Source organism: Pecten maximus, chromosome 15, assembly GCF_902652985.1.
Source record: "Pecten maximus chromosome 15, xPecMax1.1, whole genome shotgun sequence".
Classification (NCBI taxonomy): domain Eukaryota; kingdom Metazoa; phylum Mollusca; class Bivalvia; order Pectinida; family Pectinidae; genus Pecten; species Pecten maximus.
In genome coordinates, this window is record NC_047029.1 from 34,681,617 (window position 1) to 34,705,558 (window position 23,942).

General features: G+C 36.6%; 1 protein-coding gene across 1 annotated transcript; it reads left to right on the forward strand.

Moving 5' to 3' along the window:
- Positions 1 to 2,976: 2,976 nt before the first annotated feature.
- On the forward strand, positions 2,977 to 23,411 carry LOC117344242 (von Willebrand factor D and EGF domain-containing protein-like). Its single transcript, XM_033906922.1, has 29 exons — positions 2,977 to 3,105; positions 4,010 to 4,193; positions 5,150 to 5,340; positions 5,962 to 6,214; positions 6,852 to 6,972; positions 7,492 to 7,554; positions 8,159 to 8,418; positions 8,733 to 8,819; positions 9,203 to 9,348; positions 9,924 to 10,134; positions 10,480 to 10,565; positions 11,922 to 11,991; positions 12,150 to 12,338; positions 12,534 to 12,742; positions 12,870 to 13,128; positions 13,589 to 13,741; positions 14,674 to 14,857; positions 15,814 to 16,004; positions 16,604 to 16,855; positions 17,492 to 17,612; positions 18,149 to 18,211; positions 18,816 to 19,075; positions 19,390 to 19,476; positions 19,934 to 20,079; positions 20,655 to 20,865; positions 21,211 to 21,296; positions 22,654 to 22,723; positions 22,897 to 23,084; positions 23,280 to 23,411. The coding sequence occupies exons 4-28, from the start codon at positions 6,053 to 6,055 to the stop codon at positions 22,987 to 22,989; spliced, it is 3,780 nt and encodes a 1,259-aa protein (XP_033762813.1). The 5' UTR covers positions 2,977 to 3,105; positions 4,010 to 4,193; positions 5,150 to 5,340; positions 5,962 to 6,052; the 3' UTR covers positions 22,990 to 23,084; positions 23,280 to 23,411.
- The last annotated feature ends 531 nt before the right edge of the window (positions 23,412 to 23,942 follow it).

Genomic DNA, 23,942 nt, shown 5'->3' on the forward strand with positions numbered 1-23,942 from the left:
TGGCACTTCTTGCTGGAAGTATAAGAGTGGCCATTTGGTAATTTGTAAAAACCTAATGTTTATTTGGAAGTTAAATAATCACAATAATTCATTCTAAATAATTCTTGTGTTTATCCAGACTACACCTTCCGTAACCCTGTACAGAGACAACGCCACTGCATTCATTGTTGTCAAACCTACGGTTCCCATTGGCTGCCCGGCATTATATCAAGATGGCTGTGAGGTTGTAGTAGAACTGATTCTTCCCGAGACATATAAATGTAGGTAAGAAACAGCAAATATATAGGTCGGAATCCTCTTGTACTCGTGGAGGTAAGTATGTGCAAAAGGCATCACACTGTTAGCAAGGTAGATACATGTATATGAATTGAATCTTTTCCCTGAACTTGTAAAGAAAACATATAGTATTGGAATCTCAGTATGTTCAGAAACACGTGATTCTCTCATTTCCTATTTTATTGCGGGTGATGAACTTGCATGCTTTCTTCTGTACACATGAGGTGATTTCTTCTACACAAAATTTTCCCGGCGTTGTCTCTGGGCGATGACAGTATGGAGCTTATCATATTTTGTCTTACTTTGATAAATTGATTGGTCATTTTGATAGTAACCTGAAATAAGGCAACCGTCATTTTTTCTCAATAAATATCTTCAGTTATACATCAAATCATGAATATATTGCAAATGTGTTAAACAGGAACCTTATCTAAAATGCAGGTGTAATTGTTTCATGCATGCTTAATATGGAGGGTATTAAATTTGACGAAGTGTAAAAATAACCGCTGGAGTAAAGTTGGAACCAGTTAATTTATACTCATGTAGAGGCAGTGTAGGGGCCATTCTGCCTGTCGGGGCCCAGACATGTGGTAAACACATCCGCCATGATGAGTGGGATCAAGAACACAAGATCTACATCGCTTGGTTGGATGACCAGACATATAACGGACATCCGGACAGTTACAGAGTTAATCTTCGTACGGCTGTCAACAACTACAATCCGCTCTGGAGTAATGTCGCACTTGATGACGTCAACGTATGTATAGATCATTGTCATTCAAATAATGTTGTAAAACTCATAGACATGTAAAACGGTTGTGAATGTACATTGATGACGTTTACAAAAGTCTAGATAACACGTATAATCAGGAACGATGACATTAATCAGTACAGCTTTGATAGAGAAAGCAATATTGTTTGGTATTATTGTCTAAACGTTCTTTTGGTTTGTAACACACGATTGGAGTAACCATAGCCACTTCTTTCCTTTTAAACTAAACTTGAGTTTACCAATAAATATTTACTAACTTAAGATATCCACTTACACAGAATGGTAAATAAACATTGTGTAATGCATGGCCTGTTGTATATCTTACCTAAGGTTGTTATGGATGATAACACTAGGATCTGGAAGGGAAAGGAATGCCATGCCATATGTGACCCCCATATGAAAACGTTCGACGGCAGGTATCGTATCAATATCTTTTCAGGTCATCTGACCCAAAAGGGCAGGATGACCTATAGCTATCGTATTTCGTCCGTCGTCGCGCGCCGTGCTTAAGATTTTTTATTCCAAAACGCTACTTCTTCTTAACCCCAAGGCGGATTACTTCCAAAGGTTGAAAGCATCATTGGGGGAGTGCAATTATACTTTACATAAATAAGACTGATCCAACACCTGGGGACAGAGGGGCGGGGCCCAATAAGGGGAACTTTGATGAAATTTTACTTTAAAACCATATTCCTTCTTAACCTTTGGGTAGATTACAACCAAATTTAATGTGAAACATCATTAGGGGAGGGCAATACTATTTGATACAAATGAGGCTGGTCCGACCACAAGTGATAGATGTGAGGGGCCCAAAAAGTTAAAAGCTAAAAGTTTGCTTTAAAACGCTGATCCTCCTTAATTCATTGGTGGATTACATCCAAATTCGTTGTGAAATATCATTGGGGTTGGACAATCTATTTGATATAAATGATGCTAGTATGACCCATAGAGCCCGATTGAGGGGTTCAAAAAGGGGAAGTTATGTGACATTTTGCTTTATACTTTACTCCGCCATATCCCTTGTGTGAATTATATCCAAATTAAATCGAAAACATTGTTTATGGAGGGCAATCATAGTTGATATAAATGAGGCTAGTGTGACCCCTGAGGACAAAGGAATGAGGCCCCAAAGAGGAACTTAGTCGAAATTTTGCTTTAAAACGCTACCCCTCCTTAATGACATAATGAAGTGCAAACAAATTTGGTTTGAAACATTATAACATCATAAGTTATATAAAAGAGTCAGTTCCGATCTCTGGGAAAAAAGGGCGGGGTCCCCAAATGGAGAAATATTGCTTTAATTCGCTGCTGCTTTTCCTTAATGTCCTAATTGATTACAACCTAATTAATATACATGCGGCTTGTCCGACCCATGGGGGGAAAAGGGGCATGGCCCCAAAATGGGAACTTGGCTGAGAATTTGCTTCAAAATGCTACTCCTCCTTTAAGGCAAAATGGATAACAAGCAAATTTCATCTGAAACAACCGCCCACGAACAGAGAATTTATGGTAATGATGCTGTATTGAGGGGCGTGTCCCTCCCGTATGTGTTTGTTAGATGACCGTTTAGACCCTCTTGTTTGTTTTATGAACCGAGTTGCCTGTTTGTTAATTGTCACTGGATTTGTTTGCTGTCAATATTTGGTTTCCGTTTTTGTTAATCACATATCAACCGCTATTAACATTATATCCCAGCATACTTATGGAAGGAAGCCTGAACTTAACTTGAAGTTATATGTTACATACAAGTACTAATTTTCACAATCTTTTCAGGAATTACGAAAATCAAAATGATGGAACTTTCTCTTTTGGAAACGACGATCCCAGTGAAAAGTTGAGGTATGTTTGTCTAACATCAACGAGGAGTATTAAAGCAATGCATAATAATGCACTGAGCCGTAGAATCTATGAATATGTCAGAGATATGGAATAAAACCACAGCAACAGATTACTGTGATAAATTCCTCAAGGAATCAACATCATTTAACGCCTGTGCCAAACAAATTCCAGCCACAGACCCAGACAGCGCGATGGACACGTGCGTCCTTGATATTATGGTTTGTAAATTTGTGACGTTGTTGATATAAAAAAAAATTAAAAATCATACGAATTTAATGTATCAACGCCTGTGACCTCTGACCTACATAAAAGACAGAGTGCAGACGCCAAGATCATTCCTTGCGAGTCCTTAACGATAACGAAATCGAATTTTCTTTCAAAATTTACAAAATTTCTGTAGTTTTTCTTTGGAAATCATGGGCAGTAAAATTACGACACTTGAAATATTGAATATTGGGACAGTTTGACAACTTAGCTTAGGACTGCTTTGTTATTACCATATCGTAGTAAACTAACAATGTTGAACATATCTAAATTCTACTTAGCTTTCAGGCCAACCGAAACTATACACCACGCCCATGCTTCGGAATAACTGGTTTTATTATGAACTGAATAGTCATATGTGGCTAATATAGATATATCCTCATCCCTTTCCCTCATAACAAATCCGTCAGAGTCCATGATGTACCTTTGGCTACTAAGATATATTCGGTTGTAGAGCATGATGCTGCAGGATGCTATGATTTGAATATGAACTTAATTTGTCCATGAACATTCTTTTATGCCAGCTATCACGGACGGACACACGGACAAAGTGATTATTACTCACCCCCTTTACTAAGTAGGGGTATAACTTATAGTACATGTACTATCTGCTTATTGGTTTTTCTAAATACTCCATAAATACTCAAACGTCATATATATTGATTGTGATAAGAAATATTTCTGAACGTTCCGAAAACAATGCATCACTAACGAAAAGATATTAAGGGAATACCATATCAAATCTGTCTGAGCATCGAATATGACACTCCATGTCCTTTTTTCAACGTACGAATCAACTGTTTTGTCTATTGTCATATTTAATTTTAATTCTATGTTTAAAACACTTATAATGTGTAGGCTACCCAGACAACAATGTGGGCTTCATCAGCACGGGAATCATTAAAGTCCGTCTGTATGAAGGAGTTAAAACAGAACACTACTTACCACGAGGATGAAGCTGGTGACAAACGTTCCATTGCCCAGCAAATCAAGGAGATCACGTGTCCTAACGAATGTAATGGACATGGTCAGTGTAGTAACGGTAAGTTGTGTTGACTTTCGTAACGACCAATTAAGCAGGAATGGTCTTAGAGTAGTAAGGTCAAGTGACACATCTCCTACATATAAATCTAATCTGTAAGGATGTAACATATTAATCTGTTGATATATCTTAGATATTAATGTGTCACGATATTAGATATAAATACGATGTTGCTATGTTACAAAATAGATTATATTATTATCTCTTACTATGTGACAAAATGAATCATATAAAATCTGTAGATATGTCATATACATATATATTATATATGTCGCATTGCTTACTTCAATTATTGCAGCATAACAACTAATATGACTGGACATTGGCCTTGTTTACTTGTTAAATCGTTGCCATTTCTGGGACACCTCTGAATTCATGAAACAATACTGCAACGGGTTTATTAACCTTCAATTTACCGACCAAAACGAGTATTGCCCTTGGTAAAGGGCTCACACAACTAAATGTTTTAATACATGATATTACTTGTGACTCCATCCCTTCATTCGTTCATTTTTAGTTCAATGATATGAAATTGATGTCAAATTAAAGTTTGAAGTTTTCACTTCCTGATAAATAATGTTATTGTATAGGTTTAATATCAATTAAGAGCACACACTCACTCGAAAGACAGTAACCCTAACTTTTACAGTGCACCAAGGAACCCCCACCTAAGGAAATCCCGCCTTTTTACACTTGGAATCCTACGTCATTCTATTTCTAGAAGGAGTGTATATTTTTGATTTTATAAATCTCAAGACCCTACTCTTTATGCTCGTATATAGAAAGTACCTATTTCATACTCTATATACTCAGGAAAACAGCTACAAACCTAAGAAACGCGTTTTATTAAGGGACTTGGTTCAGGTGAAACACCAGCGGATTTGCTGATTTAGTGGTGTGAATCGTTTATATATGTAATTCGGAAAAGAAACACAAATATTCCTGACTGTTTGTAGGTACTTGTGTGTGCGATACAGATTTCGGTGCCGCTGACTGCTCCATAGACATTCGTCAACCCCCTCGTATGTATGGTATTAACCTTGACACCAACGGTACATGCGATCTGAATACATGTCAGGCTGCCATTGTGGAAGGAGAGACGTTCATCGATACCCTCAACCTTACCTGTCATAATACCTTATATCAGGTGATTACCATATCGTTATGAATATCATTTGACTGATTTGATTAATCAATGACATAATTATTTGCGTAAGCTTTTTCACAGGAAATTAAAAGATTTCCAAATGAGAACGTCCTTCTAGATCTAAGTAAAGGGCAAAACTAGGACCACGATGATCACCACATGTACGTACCTGACCAGAGATTCGGGGCACACATTGCATACGCCAGATTCTGATAAAACGAGTCCACGCACGCACGCAACGTTGTTTTGTAGATTCTAACGTCAAATTAATCAGTAATCTAGCAGCATGTGCTTAAATGGCAAGTCTTTATAAACAACTTGCTTCTTTAGTAAGGACAAAAATGGTTGATTTTGATGTTTTTCAGTTAGACAATGAATATTTCACTGTTACAGGACCGAACGGTAAGCATTTTAAGCACGTGAATATTGGCATCATATACGACCGTGGATACGGACGCCGAGGACAGTGAAGTTCATACGTCCTTATAAACATCATTTCTAAACGACATATACTCCTATAATTTTATTGTCCTTTGAAATCCTCCACGTGTGATATCGGAAATCCTTTATGTATCAGTTTAATTAACGACGAAATCCTATCCTACTTTATCTTACTTCTAGATACACAGGGATGGTACCGAAATGTTGATTATGAAGTGGAAATCACACGCCCAATTTAATACCCTTGTGGAGGTCTTCTGTCCATTTCCGAATGTACTTGAGCGATCCGGATAAGGACGGATTCGCCTACAGATGGTCAGTCACGGTCAGCAATGACGGTCAACATCCAGGACAGGTGTCAGACCTGATAGTCTATAACGGAATATGCCAAAATGTCGTGAAAAATGAGAACACATCGTCGGTTCAGTTGAAAGTATGTACAACTCTTGTAAATGTTAATTTAACATCGTTAATGGTATTTCATGCCTCAGATAAATGAAGACAGCAAAGAATCATCTTTGAAATTAAAAAAAAATCACAAATATGTACAGCCTAGCATTCACGGATTTCTCTTAATGAAATTTAACAAATCTTGCAAATTTCTCGTATCAAAAGCAAAACAAATATCAGTATTATAATCAAACAAAATCTCCCATCTGGAAGTTTGATATCAGTCAATCTCAGTAGCTTATTGATACTTAAAGGGAAACTTATATGAAGACTTATAGCCTGTCAGTATATCATTTCAATGTCTTGTGGAGACATCTTCATGTCTTTTTGGAGGTTTTTATTTGGTTAACCCCACACTGGCTTATTATTTTATGTTAAAGTGATATTTTCTATGTATTTGGTATATAGAAGTAATTTCAGTATCATTTATTACAGTTTTTAGTAATTAATGAATGTTTTGTCACCCTCTGTGAGGGTTGCCTTATTAATTCAATACAGTTGTCGAGTTGTATCTAGTGTGTAGATGCATAAATAATATTACCAAATGATTCCATTGCCCAAAAAGCGTGCGTGATATAGTTTTCATATCTATATATTTATATAATTTCATATTTCTTTAGGACAACTTCTGCTTCATAAATGGCATCTGTGTACCAGAGGGAATTACAAATTCATCGGATTTATGTCAGATATGCCAGATAACTGACCAGATGTCCAGATTTCAATGGAGCAGAAATCCAGGTACTCGTGTGTATATGTATATATATATCTGTGCATCGAGCATCGTGCAGGGTATGGATGACAATTGCCTTTCTTCGTCATGTGTCAGGGATTATCCTACTATAGAAACAGGGTCCGTTAAAAGGACCCACTCCCCAAAAAAAATTCTTGTGAAAATTCCTACACACAATTTGCCAATAAAAAATTCCCAATTTTGAAGTAACTTTTGAACGATTAAGTATGCCTTATATACAAAGACCTATACTAAGGCAATTTTGAAAAATAAAAAAAAAAACAGCCACAGATAACAAAATGAAATCAAAAATGATAAAAAGGCAACATTCATCAACGAAAAACTGAAATTTGTATGAATTTCACTATTTTTTGTTTTTCCCAATACCACATTTTGTCGCGTAGAAATTTCTAATGGACCCAGTTGTAGGACAATGAACTGATTTCTTTCTTTTATCTTCTTCCTATGATTGCATTGCCTTCCTACATGTAAATCGACATACATAGACTGCTCTTATATCCCAACAGGAATCGGCGACTGTGCTGAAAAACAAACTACTACCCCTACGTTGGTACTGGTTAATAAAACATGTAAGTTTTGAAGTAAAATTAAACTTCACATCATGTTCATTCTTCGCAGAGAAATCTGATTAATCTATAGCAGATTTTAGTTTTAAATAGTGTACATAGTGATACGGCCGACTTCTAGCTTCGGGCTAGGGGGCTTTTCTCTAACGACATTTGGAAGAGCAGTTGACCAGTAAGGCGAGGGTCAAGAGTTCGATCCCCAGTGACAAATCAAATACCTTGTGTATTACTTGGACTTATGACATAATCCCTAAAACTTATTGTCGTCTGCAATTCCGGCGAGATTTACAGTATAAATATACTTTAATATCAATCTTTCATTTATAATGAAATATGCATGTATTTCTTCGATGGAATTTAGAATAAGTAAATTATATATTTGCACGTTTGCATTGCTATTTGAACCTTTGTTTTTACTTTCATGTATAAATTATACGATTAATGACTTGATACAGTAGTATACGTTCACTATCTATGTTAAAACGAGGCCAACGCAGTCCTATACCCAGTCAGAATTATTAGTTATTTCTTTTATTATAAGTATCTACGTGCATTTAATTTCCCCTCGTTATTACTTAAACTAATTATTTCACTATTCGTTTTAAAGCTTTGCCACCAAAGTTTGAGATCCAGAAACCTTCCGTGAATGTTTCACTCGTCGACAAACTAAGCCCAGTGTTTAACATTAACGTTCAAAGTTTAGAATTCGTGTGTGACTTTACCTTATTGAGTGAGGACGTCCTTTACCAAGTTATATGGTATATAGACGGGAAGGAAATCAATGAAACCAAGATTGCCAACGGAACGGATGTTGATAATTTAGTTTTGGAAGAACGAACGGGCCAACTGGAAAAACTGGGAGTCCATGTAAATATTAAAGTTTGCTACAATTTCTGACAAACTTTCCCAAATTTATTTTCTTATACACTGTCCTGAGCACACAATGAGTAATCACACAAAGGAAAAAAATAATAATGTCAAGCTTTTTAATTTCTTGTTTGTTTCCATGGAACTTTATTGAACAGGTGGCCGCATCAAAACGGTTTTAAATTCATTAGTAAGCATTTAAACTCGAATATATAAAGAACTATTTAGGGAATACCCTAATCGCAAGAAATAAATGAACAAATGATTAACGAAAACTATATTTTTCCTCCTAACTAATTAATTTTACTTCGTAGGTGACGTGTGCTGTGAGAGCACTTCCAACAAATGGCGTGCCTGGAAAACTGTCTCCAAGAAGTGACCCATTCTATGCTGGGATTGCGGTAAGTACACATAATATGTATATATATATTATAACAGTTATATTAATTTAATCAGTATTGTTGGCCCAGATGGAAGTTATGTAACAAAATACAAACTTATATAAACAATATTGCTGGGGAAGATGGAAGTTAACAAATGTTTAACTTATATAAACAATATTGTTGGCCAAGATGGAGTTTTCATCACAAGTGTTCATGCATGCTGTAGGATCAAATCACGATTGACCGTTAAGTTGAAATTGGGCACTTTCTTTCGAAGGTGCATCACTGGAAAGATATAAAGAGTGGCCAATATTATGGGTAATTGGTGTAAAAACCTAATGTTTATTTGGAAGTTAAATAATCACAATAATTAATTCTAAATAATTGTTGTGTTTATCCAGACTACACCTTCCGTAACCTTGTACAGAGACAAAGTCACTGCATTCATTGTTGTCAAACCTACGGTTCCCATTGGCTGCCCGGCATTATATCAAGATGGCTGTGAGGTTGTAGTAGAACTGATTCTTCCCGAGACATATAAATGTAGGTAAGAAACAGCAAATATATAGGTCGGAGCCCTCTTGTACTGGTAAGTATGTGCAAAAGGCATCACACTGTTAGCAAGGTAGATACATGTATATGAATTGAATCTTTTCCCTGAACTTGTAAAGAAAACGTATGGTATTGGAATCTCAGTATGTTCAGAAACACATGATTCTCTCATTTCCTATTTTATTGCGGGTGATGAACTTGCATGCTTTCTTCTGTACACTTGAGGTGATTTCTTATAGAACAAAATTGTTCCGGCGTTGTCTCTGGGCGATGACAGTATGGAGCTTATCATATTTTGTCCTACTTTGATAAATTGATTGGTCATTTTGATAGTAACCTGAAATAAGGCAACCGTCATTTTTTCTCAATAAATATCTTCAGTTATACATCAAATCATGAATGTATTGCCAAAGTGTTAGGCATTTATAGTTAAATTTTCAAACAGGAACTTTATCTAAATTGCAAGTGTAATTGTTTCATGCATGTTTAATATGGAGGGTATTAAATTTGACGAAGTGTAGAGATAAACTCTGGAGCAAAGATGGAACCAGTTAATTTATACTCATGTAGAGGCAGTGTAGGGGCCATTCTGCCTGTCGGGGCCCAGACATGTGGTAAACACATCCGCCATGACGAGTGGGATCAAGAACACAAGATCTACATCGCTTGGTTGGATGACCAGACATATAACGGACATCCGGACAGTTACAGAGTTAATCTTCGTACGGCTGTCAACAACTACAATCCGATCTGGAGTAATGTCGCACTTGATGACGTCAACGTATGTATAGATCATTGTCATTCAAATAATGTTATAAAACTCATAGACATGTAAAACGGTTGTGAATGTACATTCATGACGTTTACAAAAGTCTAGATAACACGTATAATCAGGAACGATGACATTAATCAGTACAGCTTTGATAGAGAAAGCAATATTGTTTGGTATTATTGTCTAAACGTTCTTTTAGTTTGTAACACACGATTGGAGTAACCATAGCCACTTCTTTCCTTTTAAACTAAACTTGAGTTTACCAATAAATATTTACTAACTTAAGATATCCACTTACACAGAATGGTAAATAAACATTGTGTAATGCATGGCCTGTTGTATATCTTACCTAAGGTTGTTATGGATGATAACACTAGGATCTGGAAGGGAAAGGAATGCCATGCCATATGTGACCCCCATATGAAAACGTTCGACGGCAGGTATCGTATCAATATCTTTTCAGGTCATCTGACCCAAAAGGGCAGGATGACCTATAGCTATCGTATTTCGTCCGTCGTCGCGCGCCGTGCTTAAGATTTTTTATTCCAAAACGCTACTTCTTCTTAACCCCAAGGCGGATTACTTCCAAAGGTTGAAAGCATCATTGGGGGAGTGCAATTATACTTTACATAAATAAGACTGATCCAACACCTGGGGACAGAGGGGCGGGGCCCAATAAGGGGAACTTTGATGAATTTTACTTTAAAACCATATTCCTTCTTAACCTTTGGGTAGATTACAACCAAATTTAATGTGAAACATCATTAGGGGAGGGCAATACTATTTGATACAAATGAGGCTGGTCCGACCACAAGTGATAGATGTGAGGGGCCCAAAAAGTTAAAAGCTAAAAGTTTGCTTTAAAACGCTGATCCTCCTTAATTCATTGGTGGATTACATCCAAATTCGTTGTGAAATATCATTGGGGTTGGACAATCTATTTGATATAAATGATGCTAGTATGACCCATAGAGCCCGATTGAGGGGTTCAAAAAGGGGAAGTTATGTGACATTTTGCTTTATACTTTACTCCGCCATATCCCTTGTGTGAATTATATCCAAATTAAATCTAAAACATTGTTTATGGAGGGCAATCATAGTTGATATAAATGAGGCTAGTGTGACCCCTGAGGACAAAGGAATGAGGCCCCAAAGAGGAACTTAGTCGAAATTTTGCTTTAAAACGCTACCCCTCCTTAATGACATAATGAAGTGCAAACAAATTTGGTTTGAAACATTATAACATCATAAGTTATATAAAAGAGTCAGTTCCGATCTCTGGGAAAAAAGGGCGGGGTCCCCAAATGGAGAAATATTGCTTTAATTCGCTGCTGCTTTTCCTTAATGTCCTAATTGATTACAACCTAATTAATATACATGCGGCTTGTCCGACCCATGGAGGGAAAAGGGGCATGGCCCCAAAATGGGAACTTGGCTGAGAATTTGCTTCAAAATGCTACTCCTCCTTTAAGGCAAAATGGATAAAAAGCAAATTTCATCTGAAACAACCGCCCACGAACAGAGAATTTATGGTAATGATGCTGTATTGAGGGGCGTGTCCCTCCCGTATGTGTTTGTTAGATGACCGTTTAGACCCTCTTGTTTGTTTTATGAACCGAGTTGCCTGTTTGTTAATTGTCACTGGATTTGTATGCTGTCAATATTTGGTTTCCGTTTTTGTTAATCACATATCAACCGCTATTAACATTATATCCCAGCATACTTATGGAAGGAAGCCTGAACTTAACTTGAAGTTATATGTTACATACAAGTACTAATTTTCACAATCTTTTCAGGAATTACGAGAATCAAAATGATGGAACTTTCATCTTTTATGGAAACGACGATCCCAGTAGAAAAGTTGAGGTAATGTTTGTCTAACATCAACGAGGATGTATTAAAGCAATGCATTAATAATGCACTGAAGCCGTAGAATCATATGAATATGGAATATCAAAGATAAGAGATATGGCATTAATTTGTGTTACAAACGTCATACAGTGTGTATGTTTTGTGTTGAACAGGTGCAAATGAAGGTAACACCGTGTAACCCTCCGGCTCACGTGTTTTGTGTGTGCGCCATTGCAGTACGGGCAGGTGGCGACGTCTTCGTCATCGATCGGTGTCCTGGAATATATCGCAACATATTCGAGTTCCGCTCATGTGAAGACCACATTTTGGACGTCAGAAAAATCAACGAAAATATGTACAAAGTACTGTCATACACCAATAGCAATCGTTTATAATCCAAATGTTATTCTACGTTCGACTGGCTATTTATCCATTTCTTATAAAGCAAGTCGTTTTCTCTTTAGTACAATTCATCAAGAACATTTCTACAGAAATCTATGTATGTAAATCCATTGCCAATAACATAATGAACTAAATATATTTGCATTTCTTCTCAGATATACTTACCCAGCGGCACCTACCTGAGCGCTTATTTGCGGCATTATACCGGGAAGGACGTCATGGACCTACACATGTATCCGTCCGCTGCCGACACCTTTCATACACGCGGGCTATGTGGGACGCTAAATGGACGAACGGACGATGATTTTACCAAATCTGATGGGCAAATAACAACCGATAATAATATCTTCGCCACCTCGTGGAGGTAATGTTTTTTATACTTATCAATGTTGGGCATGATTTAAAAATGGCTGATATTTTAGTCGGTGAACGGTGAAGCAACAGAAGTTTGTATATTTGTTGCTTTGACAATTGTAACTTCTGTTTGTTAGAGTCACTGAGAAGGACGATAACCTCATCACAATGTCTGCTGATGCTCTGGAAAAGTTGCCTTCATGGAATGTGACAGAGAATACACAGTTCTGCACTTGTAACGGTCCGTCACGAAACATTTCCTGCACACGCAGTGCTATAGCAACTTGTGTTAGAGAGGACGAAACACCTGTAATTAAACAGAATAAATGTAAGATCAGGAGGTCAAGGTCATTGCGCCCGATTTCTCTGATGCCCAACACTACCCAACCCACCATGGTAAGTACACAGCGGAATATAGCTTTTGTAACGGTCCCTGCAACTGTCCACACATTACTGAAGATGATTATACACATTGTCAATACAATTTAATATTTATTGTTACAAACATTTTCATTGGCTTATGTTATGAGCCCATCAGCTAAAACTGGCGTTGCACTTTGCAATCACCAAAGGGGAATTTCCACAGGGATAGTGTAAAGTAGATGAAATTATAAGGATAAACATGAAAACATTTTTGAGGTTATGGAGTATTATGACACATTGATAGAAGTAATATAGTTAATCGTTGAATTACTTAAATTTCAGAGGTACTGAATATATATATCAATAGTTAAATGTGCACATGCCACTATAGCCTATTATTTGTAGTTCTACCAAGTTTGTCTGCTTATAAGCATTTAATAAATCGGAACTAGATCGTCTCCTGTGAAGGTCAATGCACAATTATCTTTTTTAGACGGGTCCTCCAAAGCAGATATGGAATAAAACCACAGCAACAGATTACTGTGATAAATTCCTCAAGGAATCATCATCATTTAACGCCTGTGTCAAACAAATTCCAGCCACAGACCCAGACAGCGCGATGGACACGTGCGTCCTTGATATTATGGTTTGTATATTTGTGACGTTGTTGATATAAAATTTAAAAAAAAATTTTTTTTTTAAATCATACGAATTTAATATATCAACGCCTGTGACCTCTGACCTACATAAAAGACAGACTGCAGACGCCAAGATCATTCCTTGCGAGTCCTTAACGATAACGAAATCGAATTTTCTTTCAAAATTTACAAAATTTCTGTAGTTTTTCTTTGGAAATCATGGGCAGTAAAATTACGCCCCTTGGAATACCCGGGTATTGAATATTGGGTCAGTTTGACAACTTAGCTTAGGACTGCTTTGTTATTACCATATCGTAGTAAACTAACAATGTTGAACATATCTAAATTCTACTTAGCTTTCAGGCCAACCGAAACTGTATTTATATACACCACGCCCGTGCTTCGGAATAACTGGTTTTATTATGAACTGAATAGTCATATGTGGCTAATATAGATATATCCTCATCCCTTTCCCTCATAACAAATCCGTCAGAGTCCATGATGTACCTTTGGCTACTAAGATATATTCGGTTGTAGAGCATGATGCTGCAGGATGCTATGATTTGAATATGATCTTAATCTGTCCATGAACATTCTTTTATGCCAGCTATCACGGACGGACACACGGACAAAGTGATTATTACTCACCCCCTTTACTAAGTAGGGGTATAACTTATAGTACATGTACTATCTGCTTATCGGTTTTTCTAAATACTCCATAAATACTCAAACGTCATATATATTGATTGTGATAAGAAATATTTCTGAACGTTCCGAAAACAATGCATCAATAACGAAAAGATATTAAGGGAATACCATATCAACCTGTCTGAGCATCGAATATGACACTCCGTGTCCTTTTTTCAACGAACGAATCAACTGTTTTGTATATTGTCATATTTAATTTTAACTCTATGTTTAAAACACTTATAATGTGTAGGCTACCCAGACAACAATGTGGGCTTCATCAGCACGGGAATCATTAAAGTCCGTCTGTATGAAGGAGTTAAAACAGAACACTACTTACCACGAGGATGAATCTGGTGACAAACGTTCCATTGCCCAGCAAATCAAGGAGATCACGTGTCCTAACGAATGTAATGGACATGGTCAGTGTAGTAACGGTAAGATTTGTTTACAATCTTAACGGTCAATCAAAACAGAAATAGACTAAAGTAGTAAGGCTAAGTGAAAGATATCCTATCTATAGATAATATCTGTTATTGTGTACCATATGAATCTGTTGATATATCTTAGATATTAATTATGTGTTACGATATTAGCTAAACATAAGAAGTTGCTATGTTACAAAATCAACTATATTAGTATTTGTTACTTTGTTACATAATGAATCATATAAAATATGTTACATACATGTATATTATATATTATGTCGCTAAGCTTACTTCAATTATTGCAGCATAACAGCTAATATAACAGGACACTGGCCTGTTTATTTGAAGTATATATCATTGCCATTTCTGGGACACCTCTGAATTCATCAAAAATACTGAAACAAGTTTATTAACCCTCAGTTTACCGACCAAAATGAGTATCGCCCTTGGTAAAGGGCTCACACAACTAAATGTTTTAATACATGATATTACTTGTGACTCCATCCCTTCATTCGTTCATTTTTAGTTCAATGATATGAAATTGATGTCAAATTAAAGTTTGAAGTTTTCACTTCCTGATAAATAATGTTATTGTATAGGTTTAATATCAATTAAGAGCACACACTCACTCGAAAGACAGTAACCCTAACATTTACAGTGCACCAATGAACCCCCACCTAAGGAAATCCCGCCTTTTTACACTTGGAATCCTACGTCATTCTATTTCTAGAAGGAGTGTATATTTTTGATTTTATAAATCTCAAGGCCCTACTCTCTATGCTCGTATATAGAAAGTACCCATTTCATACTCCATTTACTCAGGAAAACAGCTACAAACCTAAGAAACGCGTTTTCTTAAGGGACTTTGTTTAGGTGAAACACCAGCGGATTTGCTGATTTAGTGGTGCGAATCCTTTATATATGCAATTCGGAAAAGAAACAAAAATATTCCTGACTGTTTGTAGGTACTTGTGTGTGCGATACAGATTTCGGTGCCGCTGACTGCTCCATAAACATTCGTCAACCCCCTCGTATGTATGGTGTTAACCTTGACACCAACGGTACATGCGATCTGAATACATGTCAGACGGCAATTGTGGAAGGAGAGACGTTCATCGATAACTTCAACCTTACCTGTCATAATACCTTATACCAGGTAATTACCATATCGTTATGAATATCATATTCAGGGTTGATCAATGACATAATTATTTCCGTGAGCTGTTTCATATGAACTTAAAAGATTTCCAAATGAGAACGTCCTTTTAGGTCTAAGTAAAGGGTGATAACACATGTACGTGCCTGACCAGAGGTTCAGGTGCACGAATCGCATACGGCAGATTCTGATAAAGCAAGTCCACGCACACACGCAACGTTGTTTTGTAGATTCTAACGTCAAATTAATCAGTAATCTAGCAGCATGTGCTTAAATGGTAAGTCTTTATAAACAACTTGGCTCTTTAGTAAGGACAAAAATGGTGGATTTTGATGTTTTTCAGTTAGACAATGAATATTTCACTGTTACAGGACCGAACGGTAAGCATTTTAAGCACGTGAATATTGGCATCATATACAACCGTGGATACGGACGCCGAGGACAGTGAAGTTCATACGTCCTTATAAACATCATTTCTAAACGACATATACTCCTATAATTTTATTGTCCTTTGAAATCCTCCACGTGTGATATCGGAAATCCTTTATGTATCAGTTTAATTAACGACGAAATCCTATCCTACTTTATCTTACTTCTAGATACACAGGGATGGTACCGAAATGTTGATTATGAAGTGGAAATCACACGCTCAATTTAATACCCTTGTTGAGGTCTTCTGTCCATTTCCGAATGTACTGAGCGATCCGGATAAGGACGGATTCGCCTACAGATGGTCAGTCACGGTCAGCAATGACGGTCACCACACCGGACAGGTGTCGGACCTGATAGTCTATAACGGAATATGCCAAAATGTCGTGAAAAATGAGGACACATCGTCAGTTCAGTTGAAAGTATGTACAACCCTTGTGAATGTTAACTTAACATCGTAAATGGTATTTCATGCCTCAGGTAAATGAAGTCAACAAAGAATCATCTTTGAAATAAAAAAAAAATCACAAATATGTACAACCTAGCATTCACGGATTTCTCTTATGAAATTTAACAAATCTTGCAAATTTCTCGTATCAAAAGCAAAACAAATATCAGTATTATAATCAAACAAAATCTCCCATCTGGAAGTTTGATATCAGTCAATCTCAGTAGCTTATTGATACTTAAAGGGAAACTAATATGAAGACTTATAGCCTGTCAGTATATCATTTCAATGTCTTGTGGAGACATCTTCATGTCTTTTTGGAGGTTTTTATTTGGTTAACCCCACACTGGCTTATTATTTTATGTTAAAGTGATATTTTCTATGTATTTGGTATATAGAAGTAATTTCAGTATCATTTATTACAGTTTTTAGTAATTAATGAATGTTTTGTCACCCTCTGTGAGGGTTGCCTTATTAATTCAATACAGTTGTCGAGTTGTATCTAGTGTGTAGATGCATAAATAATATTACCAAATGATTCCATTGCCCAAAAAGCGTGCGTGATATAGTTTTCATATCTATATATTTATATAATTTCATATTTCTTTAGGACAACTTCTGCTTCATCAATGGCATCTGTGTACCAGAGGGAATTACAAATTCATCGGATTTATGTCAGATATGCCAGATAACTGACCAGATGTCCAGATTTCAATGGAGCAGAAATCCAGGTACTCGTGTGTATATGTATATATATATCTGTGCATCGAGCATCGTGCAGGGTATGGATGACAATTGTCTTTCTTCGTCATGTGTCAGGGATTTTTCTACTATAGAAACAGAGTCCGTTAAAAGGACCCACTCCCCAAAAAATTCTTGTGAAAATTCCTACACACAATTTGCCAATAAAAAATGCCCAATTTTGAAGTAACTTTTGAACGATTAAGTATGCTTTATATACAAAGACCTATACTAAGGCAATTTCGAAAAATAAAAAAAAACAGCCACAGATAACAAAATGAAATCAAAAATGATAAAAAGGCAACATTCATCAACGAAAAACTGAAATTTGTATGAATTTCACTATTTTTTTGTTTTTCCCAATACCACATTTTTTCGCGTAGAAATTCCCAATTCAATGGACCCTGGACCCAGTTGAAAAATTGTAGGAAAATGAACTGATTTCTTTCTTTTATCTTCTTCCTATGATTGCATTGCCTTCCTACATGTAAATCGACATACATAGACTGCTCTTATATCCCAACAGGAATCGGCGACTGTGCTGAAAAACAAACTACTACCCCTACGTTGGTACTGGTTAATAAAACATGTAAGTTTTGAAGTAAAATTAAACTTCACATCATGTTCATTCTTCGCAGAGAAATCTGATTAATCTATGGCAGATTTTAGTTTTAAATAGTGTACATAGTGATACGGCCGACTTCTAGCTTCGGGCTAGGGGGCTTTTCTCTAACGACATTTGGAAGAGTAGGTGACCAGTAAGGCGAGGGTCAAGAGTTCGATCCCCAGTGACAAATCAAATACCTTGTGTATTACTTGGACTTATGACATAATCCCTAAAACTTATTGTCGTCTGCAATTCCGGCGAGATTTACAGTATAAATATACTTTAATATCAATCTTTCATTTATAATGAAATATGCATGTATTTCTTCGATAGAATTTAGAATAAGTAAATTATATATTTGCACGTTTGCATTGCTATTTGAACCTTTGTTTTTACTTTCATGTATAAATTATACGATTAATGACTTGATACAGTAGTATACGTTCACTATCTATGTTAAAACGAGGCCAACGCAGTCCTATACCCAGTCAGAATTATTAGTTATTTCTTTTATTATAAGTATCTACGTGCATTTAATTTCCCCTCGTTATTACTTAAACTAATTATTTCACTATTCGTTTTAAAGCTTTGCCACCAAAGTTTGAGATCCAGAAACCTTCCGTGAATGTTTCACTCGTCGACAAACTAAGCCCAGTGTTTAACATTAACGTTCAAAGTTTAGAATTCGTGTGTGACTTTACCTTATTGAGTGAGGACGTCCTTTACCAAGTTATATGGTATATAGACGGGAAGGAAATCAATGAAACCAAGATTGCCAACGGAACGGAAGTTGATAATTTGGTTTTGGAAGAACGAACGGGCCAACTGGAAAAACTGGGAGTCCATGTAAATATTAAAGTTTGCTACAATTTCTGACAAACTTTCCCAAATTTATTTTCTTATACACTGTCCTGAGCACACAATGAGTAATCACACAAAGGAAAAAAATAATAATGTCAAGCTTTTTAATTTCTTGTTTGTTTCCATGGAACTTTAATGAACGAGCGGCCGCATCAAAACGGTTTTAAATTCATTAGTAAGCATTTAAACTCGAATATATAAAGAACTATTTAGGGAATACCCTAATCGCAAGAAATAAATGAACAAATGATTAACGAAAACTATATTTTTCCTCCTAACTAATTAATTTTACTTCGTAGGTGACGTGTGCTGTGAGAGCACTTCCAACAAATGGCTTGCCTGGAAAACTGTCTCCAAGAAGTGACCCATTCTATGCTGGGATTGCGGTAAGTACATATAATATATATATATAGTATAACAGTTATGTAACTAATCATTAATTTAATCAGTATTGTGGGCCCAAATAGAAGTTATGTAACAAAATATGAACTTATATAAACAATATTGTTGGCCCAGATAGAGGTTATGTAACAAAATATGAATCTAAATAAACAATATTATTGGTCAAGATGGAAGTTATACAACAAATTATTAACTTATATAAACAATATTGTTGGCCAAGATTGAAGTGCACGGAGTTTCATCACAAGTGTTCTTGCATGCTGTAGGATCAAATCACGATTGACCGTTAAGTTGAAATTGGGCACTTTCTTTCGAAGGTGCATCACTGGAAAGATATAAAGAGTGGCCAATATTATGGGTAATTGATGTAAAAACCTAATGTTTATTTGGAAGTTAAATAATCACAATAATTAATTCTAAATAATTGTTGTGTTTATCCAGACTACACCTTCCGTAACCTTGTACAGAGACAAAGCCACTGCATTCATTGTTGTCAAACCTACGGTTCCCATTGGCTGCCCGGCATTATATCAAGATGGCTGTGAGGTTGTAGTAGAACTGATTCTTCCCGAGACATATAAATGTAGGTAAGAAACAGCAAATATATAGGTTGGAGCCCGCTTGTACTGGTAAGTATGTGCAAAAGGCATCACACTGTTAGCAAGGTAGATACATGTATATGAATTGAATCTTTTCCCTGAACTTGTAAAGAAAACGTATAGCATTGGAATCTCAGTATGTTCAGAAACACGTGATTCTCTCATTTCCTATTTTATTGCGGGTGATGAACTTGCATGCTTTCTTCTGTACACTTGAGGTGATTTCTTATAGAACAAAATTGTTCCGGCGTTGTCTCTGGGCGATGACAGTATGGAGCTTATCATATATTGTCTTACTTTGATAAATCGATTGGTCATTTTGATAGTAACCTGAAACAAGGCAACCGTCATTTTTTCTCAAAAAATATCTTCAGGTATTCATTAAATCATGAATATATTGCCAAAGTGTTAGGCATTTAGAGTTAAATTTTCGAACAGGAACCTGATCTAAATTGCAAGTGTAATTGTTTCATGCATGTTTAATATGGAGGGTATTAAATTTGACGAAGTGTAGAGATAAACTCTGGAGCAAAGATGGAACCAGTTAATTTATACTCATGTAGAGGCAGTGTAGGGGCCATTCTGCCTGTCGGGGCCCAGACATGTGGTAAACACATCCGCCATGACGAGTGGGATCAAGAACACAAGATCTACATCGCTTGGTTGGATGACCAGACATATAACGGACATCCGGACAGTTACAGAGTTAATCTTCGTACGGCTGTCAACAACTACAATCCGATCTGGAGTAATGTCGCACTTGATGACGTCAACGTATGTATAGATCATTGTCATTCAAATAATGTTATAAAACTCATAGACATGTAAAACGGTTGTGAATGTACATTGATGACGTTTACAAAAGTCTAGATAACACGTATAATCAGGAACGATGACATTAATCAGTACAGCTTTGATAGAGAAAGCAATATTGTTTGGTATTATTGTCTAAACGTTCTTTTAGTTTGTAACACACGATTGGAGTAACCATAGCCACTTCTTTCATTTTAAACTAAACTTGAGTTTACCAATAAATATTTACTAACTTAAGATATCCACTTACACAGAATGGTAAATAAACATTGTGTAATGCATGGCCTGTTGTATATCTTACCTAAGGTTGTTATGGATGATAACACTAGGATCTGGAAGGGAAAGGAATGCCATGCCATATGTGACCCCCATATGAAAACGTTCGACGGCAGGTATCGTATCAATATCTTTTCAGGTCATCTGACCCAAAAGGGCAGGATGACCTATAGCTATCGTATTTCGTCCGTCGTCGCGCGCCGTGCTTAAGATTTTTTATTCCAAAACGCTACTTCTTCTTAACCCCAAGGCGGATTACTTCCAAAGGTTGAAAGCATCATTGGGGGAGTGCAATTATACTTTACATAAATAAGACTGATCCAACACCTGAGGACAGAGGGGCGGGGCCCAATAAGGGGAACTTTGATGAAATTTTACTTTAAAACCATATTCCTTCTTAACCTTTGGGTAGATTACAACCAAATTTAATGTGAAGCATCATTAGGGGAGGGCAATACTATTTGATACAAATGAGGCTGGTCCGACCACAAGTGATAGATGTGAGGGGCCCAAAAAGTTAAAAGCTAAAAGTTTGCTTTAAAACGCTGATCCTCCTTAATTCATGGTTGGATTACATCCAAATTCGTTGTGAAATATCATTGGGGTTGGACAATCTATTTGATATAAATGATGCTAGTATGACCCATAGAGCCCGATTGAGGGGTTCAAAAAGGGGAAGTTATGTGACAATTTGCTTTATACTTTACTCCGCCATATCCCTTGTGTGAATTATATCCAAATTAAATCTAAAACATTGTTTATGGAGGGCAATCATAGTTGATATAAATGAGGCTAGTGTGACCCCTGAGGACAAAGGAATGAGGCCCCAAAGAGGAACTTAGTCGAAATTTTGCTTTAAAACGCTACCCCTCCTTAATGACATAATGAAGTGCAAACAAATTTGGTTTGAAACATTATAACATCATAAGTTATATAAAAGAGTCAGTTCCGATCTCTGGGAAAAAAGGGCGGGGTCCCCAAATGGAGAAATATTGCTTTAATTCGCTGCTGCTTTTCCTTAATGTCCTAATTGATTACAACCTAATTAATATACATGCGGCTTGTCCGACCCATGGGGGGAAAAGGGGCATGGCCCCAAAATGGGAACTTGGCTGAGAATTTGCTTCAAAATGCTACTCCTCCTTTAAGGCAAAATGGATAAAAAGCAAATTTCATCTGAAACAACCGCCCACGAACAGAGAATTTATGGTAATGATGTTGTATTGAGGGGCGTGTCCCTCCCGTATGTGTTTGTTAGATGACCGTTTAGACCCTCTTGTTTGTTTTATGAACTGAGTTGCCTGTTTGTTAATTGTCACTGGATTTGTATGCTGTCAATATTTGTTTTCCGTTTTTGTTAATCACAAATCAACCGCTATTAACATTACATCCCAGCATACTTATGGAAGGAAGCCTGAACTTAACTTGAAGTTATATGTTACATACAAGTACTAATTTTCACAATCTTTTCAGGAACTACGAGAATCAAAATGATGGAACTTTCATCTTTTTTGAAAACGACGATCCCAGTAGAAAAGTTGAGGTAATGTTTGTCTAACATCAATGAGGATATAATACAGCAATGCATTAATAAAGCACTGAAGCCGTAGCATTTAAATCATATCAATAGAGAATATCAAATATCAGAGCTATAAGAGCTATGGCATTAATTTGTGTTACAAACGTCATACATTGTGTATGTTTTGTGTCGAACAGGTGCAAATGAAGGTAACACGGTGTACCCTTCGGCTCACGTGTTTTGTGTGTGCGCCATTGCAGTACGGGCAGGTGGAGACGTCTTCGTCATAGACCGGTGTCCTGGAATATATCGCAACATATTCGAGTTCCGCTCATGTGAAGACCACATTCTGGACGTCAGAAAAATCAACGAAAATATGTACAAAGTACTGTCATACACCAATAGCAATCGTTTATAATCCAAATGTTATTCTTCGTTCGACTGGCTATTTATCCATTTCTTATAAAGCAAGTCGTTTTCTCTTTAGTACAATTCATCAAGAACATTTCTACAGAAATCTATGTATGTAAATCCATTGCCAATAACATAATGAACTAAATAGATTTGCATTTCTTCTCAGATATACTTACCTAGCGGCACCTACCTGAGCGCTTACCTGTATCAGTATGTCATGGACTTACACATGTATCCGTCCGCTGCCGACACCTTTCATACACGCGGGCTATGTGGGACGCTAAATGGACGAACGGACGATGATTTTACCAAATCTGATGGGCAAATAACAACCGATAATAATGTCTTCGCCACCTCGTGGAGGTAATGTATTTACACTTATCAATATTTCGACGTCGGATATAGAGCCCCACCAATAGTCAAAAAGTTAATGAAAGATATTAACTCTGTAGTAGTGATCAATGAAACCGGTATGTTCCATTCGATGAATTAAAAACGGCTGATTTTCTATTCAGTGAAAGGTGGAGTAGAAGTAGTTTTTGTACTGTGTACTTGTTTGATAACGGTAATCTACTTCTGTTTGTTAGAGTCACTGAGCAGGACGATAACCTCATTACTATGTCTGCTGATGCTCTGGAAAAGTTGCCTTCGTGGAATTTGACAGAGAATACCCAGTTCTGCACGTGTAACGGTCCGTCACGTAATATTTCCTGTACACGTGGTGCTATCGCAACTTGTGTTAGGGAGGACGAAACACCTGTGGTTAAACAGAATAAATGTAAGGTCAGGAGGTCTAGGTCATTGCGCCCGATTTCTCTAATGCCCAACA

Excerpts from the sequence above, each read along its gene's own strand:
- LOC117344242 (XM_033906922.1), top strand. The coding sequence starts at position 6,053 with ATGTACTTGAGCGATCCGGATAAGGACGGATTCGCCTACAGATGGTCA. Across the intron at positions 12,339-12,533 it reads TCAACGAAAATATGTACAAA|ATATACTTACCCAGCGGCAC; the intron begins GTACTGTCATAC and ends ATTTCTTCTCAG. Across the intron at positions 21,297-22,653 it reads ATGAAAACGTTCGACGGCAG|GAACTACGAGAATCAAAATG; the intron begins GTATCGTATCAA and ends CAATCTTTTCAG.